Raw genomic sequence first — 10,260 nt, 5'->3', positions numbered from 1 at the left:
GATGGACTGGCTGCAGAAGCAGAGCAGGCAGCATACAGCGGTAACATGAAACAGCTGTACGATACTACCAAGCGACTGTCTGGAAAGTTCAGCAAGCCAGAACGTCCCGTTAAAGACAAGCAGGGAAAGTCTATAACAGGAATAGAACAACAGATGAACAGATGGGCGGAGCACTTTGAGGAACTCCTGAACAGACCAGCACCACCAAATCCACCAGACATCGACCCAGCCAACGAGGACCTCCCAATCAATTGCGATAAACCAAGCAGAGCCGAGATCAGAAAAGCCATCACCATGATGAAGAACAGTAAGGCGGCTGGACCTGACGACATCCCAGCAGAGGCCCTGAAAGCAGACCTGGATACTTCAGTGGAAATGCTGTACCCCCTCTTTGAGAAGATATGGGAAGAAGAAGTGATTCCGGCTGACTGGAAAGAGGGATATCTCATCAAAATCCCCAAGAAAGGAGACCTCAGCAACTGTGCCAACTATAGAGGAATCACACTCCTGTCGGTGCCAGGGAAGGTCTTCAACCGAGTCCTCTTAGAGAGAATGAAGGATGCCGTCGATCCACAGCTACGAGATGAACAGGCAGGTTTCCGGCAGAACAGATCATGCACGGACCAGATAGCAACGCTCCGCATCATAGTCGAGCAGTCTATGGAGTAGAACTCCTCGTTCTACATCAACTTTGTTGACTATGAGAAAGCGTTCGATAGCGTGGATCGAGAGACCCTCTGGAAGCTCCTTCGGCACTATGGCATCCCAGCAAAGGTGGTCAACCTGATCAAGAACTCATACGACGGCATACACTGTAGAGTGATCCATGGAGGGCAGCTCACAAACAGCTTCCAGGTGCGAACCGGAGTCAGACAAGGATGCTTGTTGTCACCACTTCTCTTTCTTCTCGTCATCGATTGGATTATGAAGACATCCACTTACGAGCGTAGGAACGGAATCCAGTGGACGTTGTGGACCCAGCTTGATGACCTGGACTTTGCCGACGACCTTGCACTCCTTTCACACAGTAAACAGCAGATGCAAGAGAAGACCAACGTAGTGGCAGCCACGTCATCACAGGTTGGCCTCAACATCCACAAGGACAAGACCAAGATCCTTAGGATCAATTCCATCAGCAACGACCCAGTCACACTGAATGGACGCCCCCTGGAAGAAGTACAGTCCTTCACCTACCTAGGTAGCATCATCGACCAGCAGGGTGGCACAGACGCAGACATCAAAGTAAGGATTGGTAAGGCAAGAGCAGCCTTCTTACAGCTCAAGAACATCTGGAGCTCCAGAGAGCTGTCTTTGGCAATAAAGATTCGACTGTTCAACTCCAACGTGAAATCAGTCCTACTGTATGGAGCTGAAACCTGGAGGACAACCAAAACAACCCCCAGGAAGATCCAGACCTTCATTAATAGCTGCCTCAGAAGGATTCTCCAGATCCGCCGGCCAGACACCATCAGTAACATCCACCTCTTGGAGAGGACCCGTCAACTCCCAGCAGAGGAAGAAATTAGAAGGAGAAGGTGGGGCTGGATAGGACATACACTACGCAAGCAGCCAACCAACATCACCAGACAGGCACTGCGGTGGAACCCCCAAGGCAAGCGGAAAAGAGGCCGCCCAAGAAATACCTGGCGACGCGACCTTCAGGTTGATAGCAAAAAAATGGGCTATACCTGGAACCAGCTAGAGCAAATGGCCCAGGATAGAAGACTCTGGAGATCTGTGGTTGGCGGCCCATACCCCGGTTGGGGTGACAGGCATGAATGATGAATGATGACAGGCCAGTCAGTCTCACCTCAGTCCCTGGAAAAATCATGGAACAGGTCCACAAGGAATCAATTCTGAACCACTTAAAGGAGGGGAAAGTGATCAGGAACAGTCAGCATGGATTCACCAAGGGCAAGTCATGCCTGACTAACCTAATTGCCTTCTATGATGAGATAACCGGCTCTGTGGATGAGGGGAAAGCAGTGGATGTGCTATTTCTGGACTTTAGCAAAGCTTTTGATACAGTCTCCCACAGTATTCTTGCCAGCAAGTTAAAGAAGTATGGGCTGGATGAATGGACGGTAAGGTGGATAGAAAACTGGCTAGATGGTCGGGCTCAACGGGTAGTGATCAATGGTTCCATGTCTAGTTGGCAGCCGGTATCAAGTGGAGTGCCCCAAGGGTTGGTGCTGGGGCCGGTTTTATTCAATATCTTCATTAACGATTTGGAGGATGGTGTGGACTGCACCCTTAGCAAGTTTGCAAATGACACTAAACTGGGAGGAGTGGTTGATACGCTGGAGGGTAGGGATAGGATACAGAGGGACCTAGACAAATTAGAGGATTGGGCCAAAAGAAATATGACGAGGTTCAACAAGGACAAGTGCAGAGTCCTGCACTTAGGACGGAAAAATCCCATGCATTGCTACAGACTAGGGACCGAATGGCTGGGCAGCAGTTCTGCAGAAAAGGACCTAGGGGTTACGGTGGACGAAAAGCTGAATATGAGTCAACAGTGTGCCCTTGTTGCCAAGAAGGCTAATGGCATTTTGGGTTGTATAAGTAGGGGCGTTTCCAGCAGATCGAGGAAAGTGATCATTCCCCTCTATTCAGCACTGGTGAGGTCTCATCTGGAGTACTGTGTCCAGTTTTGGGCCCCACACTACAAGAAGGATGTGGATAAATTGGAGAGAGTCCAGCGGAGGGCAACAAAAATGATTAGGGGGCTGCAACACATGACTTATGAGGAGAGGCTGAGGGAACTGAGATTGTTTAGCCTGCAGAAGAGAAGAATGAGGGGGGATTTGATAGCTGCTTTCAACTACCTGAAAGGGGGTTCCAAAGAGGATGGATCTAGACTGTTCTCAGTGGTAGAAGATGAAAGAACAAGGAGTAATGGTCTCAAGTTGCAGAGGGAGAGGTTTAGGTTGGATATTAGGAAAAACTTTTTCACTAGGAGGGTGGTGAAGCACTGGAATGGGTTACCTAGGGAGGTGGTGGAATCTCCTTCCTTAGAGATTTTTAAGGTCAGGCTTGACAAAGCCCTGGCTGGGATGATTTAGTTGGGTTTGGTCCTGCTTTGAGCAGGGGGTTGGACTAGATGACCTCCTGAGGTCCCTTCCAACCCTGAGATTCTATGATTCTATGATTCCATCCAGGCCTGTCACCACTCAGCTGGCTGGAAGCCTGGTGCTGTTGTCTGGGCACTGCTCTGTGACTCAGGACAGGTGAGTTTAATTCCCTTGTCGGCTGTGATCACAGGTGAGCCATTGGCTGTCTCCAAGCCTCTGCTCAGGTGTTAACAGCCCAGCTCTGCCTCACAGAGATGGTGGGAGGATAAATACATTCCAGGTGCTCAGATACTCTGAGTCCCTAAGATCAGGGCTGTGTCAGGGTTTCACAGAGGAACACCTCTGACATTTCTTTACAAAAGGCTCCTTAGCACAGCTCCTGTAACAGCTGGATCTGGGATGCCCCACGAGTCCAGCCCCTTGGTTTTAATGGGAAATGTGGGGTTCTCAGGCTTGACAGTGAGGGGAGTATTGGAGCATCACAAGGATGCCAAGTGGCTCAGCACAGTCAGCGGGCTGGTGTTTGCAAGCAATGGAGTCTGAATGGACTTAACTGAGGAGCAAGCAGCACAAGTTAAAGCAGTCTGAGGGCAGAGGGCAGCTTCACACCTCAGCCCTGTAACATGGACACGGCAGAGCACTACGGTGACTGGGCCCAGGCTCACACAGGTTTCAGCACAGGCTGCTTCCACAAGGGGCAAAGAGATGGGAAGATGCTGTCAGAGACACGGGGAAACTAAGCTGGGGTCCCAAGAGTTCCTTGGCTTCTTCCTGGCCAGCATACATCCTTATTGAATGCCTATCTGAATTCAGAGTAGCTACTTGTTCATGTTGCATTGAAGATAACGATCCACTCAAGGAAATGATTCATAGTTTCGTAGAATTTATGGAAAAATGGAATTATAAGATCATGTAGTCTGACCTCCTGCATAATTTCACCCAGTTACCTTCATATTGAGCCCAATGCGTTGTGTTTGACTAAAGCATTTCTTGTATTAATCTAAAATGTATCTTCCAAAAAGCCATCCAGTCTTGACATGGGCGTGCCTGTAGAACCCACCACCTCTCCACTGGTTTCACTTGTTAAGCACCCTTGCTATGACGAATGGGTGCCTCATTCCAAATTAAATTTTTCTGGCTTCAGTTACCAGCCACTGGTTTTTGTTATATCTTTCCCTGCTAGATTAAAGAACCTGTTAATAGATGGTATTTCATCCCTATGAAAGTGCTTGTACACTGTCATCAGTGCAGTTTCAATCTTCCCTACTTCTATTCTCTACAATCCTATTTATATAGCCAAGGTTAAGTTGGAAAAAACAAAGGAGGGGAAAGACCTGGGTTCATTAGTCAGTCCAACAATGACTGTGAGACGTCAATGTGCTGCTGCTGTGAACAAGGCACATGAGATCCTAGAATGTGTCAGGTAAGAAAGGGACACTGGTGAGACCTCCTGTAGAAAACTGTCTAAAATTCTGGTTACGCCTATTCCAGAAAGAAGAATTCAGGCTGGAATTGCAGAGCATGGTCAAGGCAGTGGAGGTCCTGGTTTACGAGAAGACTGAAGGAGCTTGGCAGGTTTAGCCTAAGACAGGGGTGGGCAAACTTTTTGGCCCAAGGGCCACATTGGAGTTGCAAAACAGTATAGAGGGCCAGGTAGGGAAGACTGTGCCCCCTCCCAAACAGCCTGCCCCCCACCCCTTATCCACCCCCTCCCACTTCCTGCCCCATGACTGCCCCCCTAAGAACCTCCAAACCCATCCAACCCCTCTGCTCCTTGTCCCCAACCGACCCCCCTCTATCCACCCCACCCCTGACCATCCCCTTCCAGGACCCCTGCCCCTGACCGCCCCTTCCAGGACCCTACCCTTATCCATCTTCCCCCAGCCCCTTTCGGAATGTGGCCCGCAAACATGGGCGGAGGACTCAACAGGAGCAGGGGCAGCCGCACAGCCAGAGAGAAGCGGCGGTTTCCCCTTCAAAGGGCCGCTTCTCTCTGGCCGGCTGCGTGGCCTCCCAGTGCTCCCCGAGTCCTCCGCCTGCGTTCTCTGCGCTCCCGCCATCTGCACCGCCCACCTGCATATGATTTCAGTGCAGCCAGTGTTGAGCTGCCCGAGTGCCCGGCCCTGGGTCCCCCTGTTGTTGGGGGGCCTTTGCCAGGGCACCCTGTGTTCCCTTGTAAATCTGCCCCTGCACCGCGCCGCCCAGCCCCGGAGCCAGCCAGGATGCCGTGCTGCCAGCGCAGCAAGGTGAGGCTGCGGGGGAGGAAGGACAGCTGGGGAGGGGCCGGGGCCAGCTGGGAGCTCAGGGGCTGGGCAGGATGGCCCCGCAGGCCAGATGTGTCTCGCGGTCCGTAATTTGCCCACCTCTGCCCTATCCACACCCCCGCCCTCTGACCACCGCCCCGAACTCCTCTGCCCTCTATCCAACCCCCCCGTCCCCTGCCCCCTTACCACACTGCCTGGAGCACCGCTGGCTGGCGGCGCTACAGCCACGCAGCCGCTGCCACCGTGCAGCACAGAGACTGGGTCAGGCCAGGCTCCGCAGCTCGCTGCCCCAGAAGCTCGCAGCCCTGCCACACAGAGCATTGCGCCAGCGGCGGAGCGAGCGAGCTGAGGCTGCGGGGGATGGGGGATAGCAAGGGAGGGGCCAACGGTGAGCCTCCTGGGTCAGGAGCTCGGGGGCCAGGCAGGACAGTCCCGCGGGCCGGATGTGGCCCACGGGCCATAGTTTGCCCATCCCTGGCCTAAGACAAGGCAGGCTGAGCGGGGATCCAATTGCTCTATAAATATATCAGGGGAGTAAACACCAGGGAGGGAGATGAGCTCCTGCAGCTAAAATACAGTGTTGGCACAAGAACAAATGGGGACAAACTGATGAGGAGGAAACTGAGGCTGGAAAGGAGAAGAAGGTTTCTGACCATCAGAGAAGGGATGTTCTGGAACAGCCTCCCAACAGGAGCAGTGTTGAGGAAACAACCCAATTGGTTTTACAATGAACCATGACAGATGTCAGCCTTCTGCTAGGTGGAGGCAGAAGCAACCAGGGCAGCCTTCAATCTCTAGGGGTTCCTTTTCAACAACACAACAGAGAAGCGGCTCGAGCCCCCCATCCACTAAACTGGGAAAATTACACCCTACCCCGTGGTGCCTTTGAAAGCCAACACTTCTCCACTCACAAGCAGAAAGTCTGAGTGTAGGAAAGTAAGTTTTTCTTGAAGGAGGAAAGTCATCGCATATTAATGAGGGAAAATTCCACAAGCAGGATTCATAAACATAAAATTGTGAGCCGAACAGTGCACGTGGGGCAGTGTCTCTACCTCATATGCTTGAGTTCTACAACGAAAAGTTCCTTTACTGTGCCGCTCTCTGCTCCCTCACCTCACCCCACTCACTGTCGTCATCCCTGGTATATGTCATAGGAGAATGACCACCAGTTTTGGGGTCTGTCTGCCTTTTTCTAAGCAGTTTGTCCTCAATTTGTTATTTTTCAGTTGTGATCCACAAAAGCACGGTTACATCTACCCCAGGAGCCCAGGCTGCTGTGGGGATTCCCAGACTCTCGAGCTTCTCTGGGGATGATTTCTGAGGGGCAGAGACATAGGCTAGGGATTTCTCCTGTTTCCCCAGCCCCTGCCCAGGGCAGACGGAGGATCTCGGGCTCCTCACAGCGGCTCTGACTCCCTGATCAGCTCTTTCCTTGGTCCAGCTCTGGTTTCTGGCCTGGACAGGGGCTGGAGCCTCGGTGGAAGAAGAAGTCAGGGAGTGGGCCCTCCGGGGGGAAGAAGAGTGGTAGAGGCAGGGTCACAGAGGGGACCGGGCTCCGGTCCTGTGTCCAGCTTTTGCCTGTTGAAAAGCTGCTCACCCTACACGGAATGGGCTGGGCTGGGATAGGAGCTCGCTGGGCCTGAGCTGAGGCCAGTTTATATGGTTTTGCAGTGCTAGGGCAGCACAAATGGAGCTGAAGGGGAGGGAACCTTGGCCTGAGTCTCTTACCAGTCCAGTGCCCAGTCCTCCCTCACCATCCCTGTCCTCCCTCACCAGGCTTAGACCCTTTCTTAACCTATCTACAGAGTGGAGATCAGTAGCTCATGCCATTTTGGATGTACCGGTCCAGTATGGAAGAGGTGGCCCATGCTTTTCGTCTTCCATGTCACTGGAGCCACGTAGTGAACTGGCCCTTCACTTGATGAACACCCTGATTACCCTAACACGAAGATGTTTGCTTTTCATGCTGTACACAATTGGGTTAATCAGCGGGGGGAGAAGCAGTGACATGTAACCGAGAAGAATCTGAAGTAAGGGAGAAGAGTCCTTCTCAAAGCTCTGTATCACAGTCAAGCTGATATCTGGTGTGTAGAAGAGCAGGACAGCGCAGAGGTGGGAGATGCAGGTGTTCAGGGCCCTCAGGCACTCCTCATAGGATGTGATACTCAGCACCGTTTTGAAGATCATCACATAAGAGAGGAAGATGAGCAGCGAATCCAACCCCATTGTTAAGAGTTTAGTAAACAATCCATAGATGATGTTGACTCTGATATCTGAACAAGCCATCTTCATGACCTCCCGATGCACACAGTAGGAATGGGAGAAGAAATTGGCTTGACAGTATTGGAACCGTTTCAGGAGAAAGGGAAGTGGAAGTATTATGACCATCGCTCTTAGCACAGCCACAAGTCCCATCTTGGCTATTCTCGGCAGGATTAAGATGGTAGCATATCTCAGCGGGTTATAGATCGCGATGAAGCGGTCAAGGGCCATCAACAACAGCAAAGAGGATTCAATGCACTGAAGCAAGTGGATGAAGAAGAGCTGAGCTAAACAGGCATCGAGGCTGATCTCCCTAGAGTTAAACAAGTATATGCCCAGTATCGTCGGCATGGTGGATATCGATATGCCAAGGTCTGTGATGGCCAACATGGAAAGGAAAATGTACATGGGCTGATGGAGGCTTGGATCTGTTTTTACAATGAACAGAATGACTGAATTTCCTACTATTGAAATAACATACATGAAGAAAAACGGGATAGAAATCCAGAGACGTGTGTCTCCATCACTCGGTAGCCTGGTGAGAAGGAATATTACAGATTTTAATTTTGTGTCATTGACAGCTGACATAATGTACTGGGCAGAACTGCGGAGTTATGAAATGTCCTTCCTAGAAGAAAAATAAGAGGAGATTATAAGATATTTAGCAAGAAATCATTCTGCTCTCAGTGCAAGTCTACAGAGCTCAAGCTAGATAAGCAAAACATACTCTAGGATTTACATGGTTCTGATTAGTCAGATTGGATCAGACTTGCACTCCATCTACCACAGTAACCAGTGGCCATGTCCAGATGCTTCAGAGGAAGGTGTAAGAAGCCCTAATTAGCTAATTATCCTGCTAAGCTCTTGGCCCCATTGATACCTTGTGGCTGTGAATTCCATAGCCTACATGAGCACTGTGCGATTTTACCATCGTGGCCTTAGAACATAAAAAGATAAGAGTGGCCATACTGGGTGAGACGAAAGGTCCATCTAGCCCAGCATCCTGTCTTCGACAGTAGCTTAGGCCAGATGCCCAGAGGGGATGAACAGAACAGGTCATCGTCAAGTGATCCTTCGTCCATGAATGTATGTAGTTCTCTTTTGAACTCTGTTATACCCTTCACACAGACACCCTTTCTGGCCCTGCACTTCTGAGTGTGGCCCCTTGTATCATGACATGTGTGTTAACACATGGCAAGTGCATGGTAAAAATGGTCATTGTATTTATCTGTCCTGCACTGTTGCTATTTTTAAATGTATTTTATTTCTTCATTTTATGAATTATTTTTTGTGCGCTCCTTGACAGTTCAGGATATGCAACTGCCTCTTTCCAGCCTATGGGATAAATTTTCAGGGTCAGGACCTTAATTCAATAACAGTGATATCAGGAGCCTCACGCTAGCGTTTCATGTGTAAATTCAATCAGAACCGGGCTCTATTAACTCACCCTTACCAAATGCTTCCAGTGATATTCTCTGACACCCAAGAAACCCTCCAAGAGAAGCTGAAGTGCTTTGCCAATGTTGATGGAATGCAGAGGCTTCGATCATACCTACAGGTTCTCTTTATCCTCGCAGGACCTGCATCCTCTGCCCATGCAACTGTTTGTAGATATTTGGAAAATTTCAAGCTAACACTGACAGTTATTTCAGCTGGGCAGCGGAGGAGCTTGCATCACAAATGGTCAATACTTTAAACACTGGTATTGCACTAATACCCACTTGAGTGTACAAAAAGAACAGGAGTACATGTGGCACCTTAGAGACTAAGGGCTTGGCTACACATGCAGATATGCAGCGCTGGGAGTTACAGCTGTAGGGAAAGTGCTGGTGTGTGGCCACACTGACAGCTACCAGCGCTGCAGTGTGGCCACATTTGCAGCATTTGCAGGGGTGTTGGGAGTGGTGCATTATGGGCAGCTATCCCAGCGTTCAAGTGGCTGCAACGTGCTTTTCAAAAGAGGGGGGTGGGGTGGAGTGTGACAGGGAGCGTGGGGGAGAGAGAGAGAGAGTGGATTTTTGGAGCCGACACTGTGTCAGCTCCCTCCCTTGCAAATTCTGACCATTTCCCCGACCCCTCATTCACTCTTAAATGCAAATAGTCTTCAGACCAGATAAGCAGCTGCTCCGACGGACTCCCTTTTCCCCCTTCTTTCCCCCCCCCCCCCACCGTGCTCTTTGTCTCCTGAAGCAAACACTAGGCTGTGGACATTCATCTCCCTGCCTGCCTCATTCACAGCAAACTGGAGCTGTGTTTGTTTTTTAGATAAGCAGCTCCGGGAGCCCCGAGTTCACTACAAAACTAAGAGAGGCATCATAACAAAACAAAGAGAGTTCTTTAGTTAAAAGCATTATGGGAAAATTCCGGAGGTCAGTTACAGCGTAGTAAGATTAATCACTGTTTACACTGGCACTCCAGCGCTGCATCACCAGCGCTGCAGTCGTTATTCCCCAGGCAGAGGTGGAGTACAGACAGCGCTGTAGCCAGGGAGATGCAGCGCTGTATGTGCCTTGCAAGTGTGGACGGTGAGAGAGTTGCCGCGCTGTAAAGCCACCACCAGCGCTGCAACTCTCCAGTGTAGCCAAGCCCTAACACATTTATTTGAGCATAAGCTTTCGTTACTGCATGTAATTGGGGACTCGGGTCAATTACATACAGCT

The 10,260-nt window shown here is 50.6% G+C and overlaps 1 protein-coding gene across 1 annotated transcript; it reads right to left on the bottom strand.

Moving 5' to 3' along the window:
- Window positions 1–7,252: 7,252 nt before the first annotated feature.
- LOC120395234 (olfactory receptor 51G2-like) lies at window positions 7,253–8,188 on the bottom strand. The gene has a single exon (XM_039519433.1). It carries the CDS (start codon window positions 8,186–8,188, stop codon window positions 7,253–7,255), a length of 936 nt encoding a protein of 311 aa, XP_039375367.1.
- Window positions 8,189–10,260: the final 2,072 nt, after the last annotated feature.

The sequence above is a fragment of the Mauremys reevesii genome, linkage group 1, assembly GCF_016161935.1.
Source record: "Mauremys reevesii isolate NIE-2019 linkage group 1, ASM1616193v1, whole genome shotgun sequence".
NCBI lineage: Eukaryota > Metazoa > Chordata > Testudines > Geoemydidae > Mauremys > Mauremys reevesii.
This window is presented reverse-complemented; position numbering and strand designations above follow the sequence as displayed.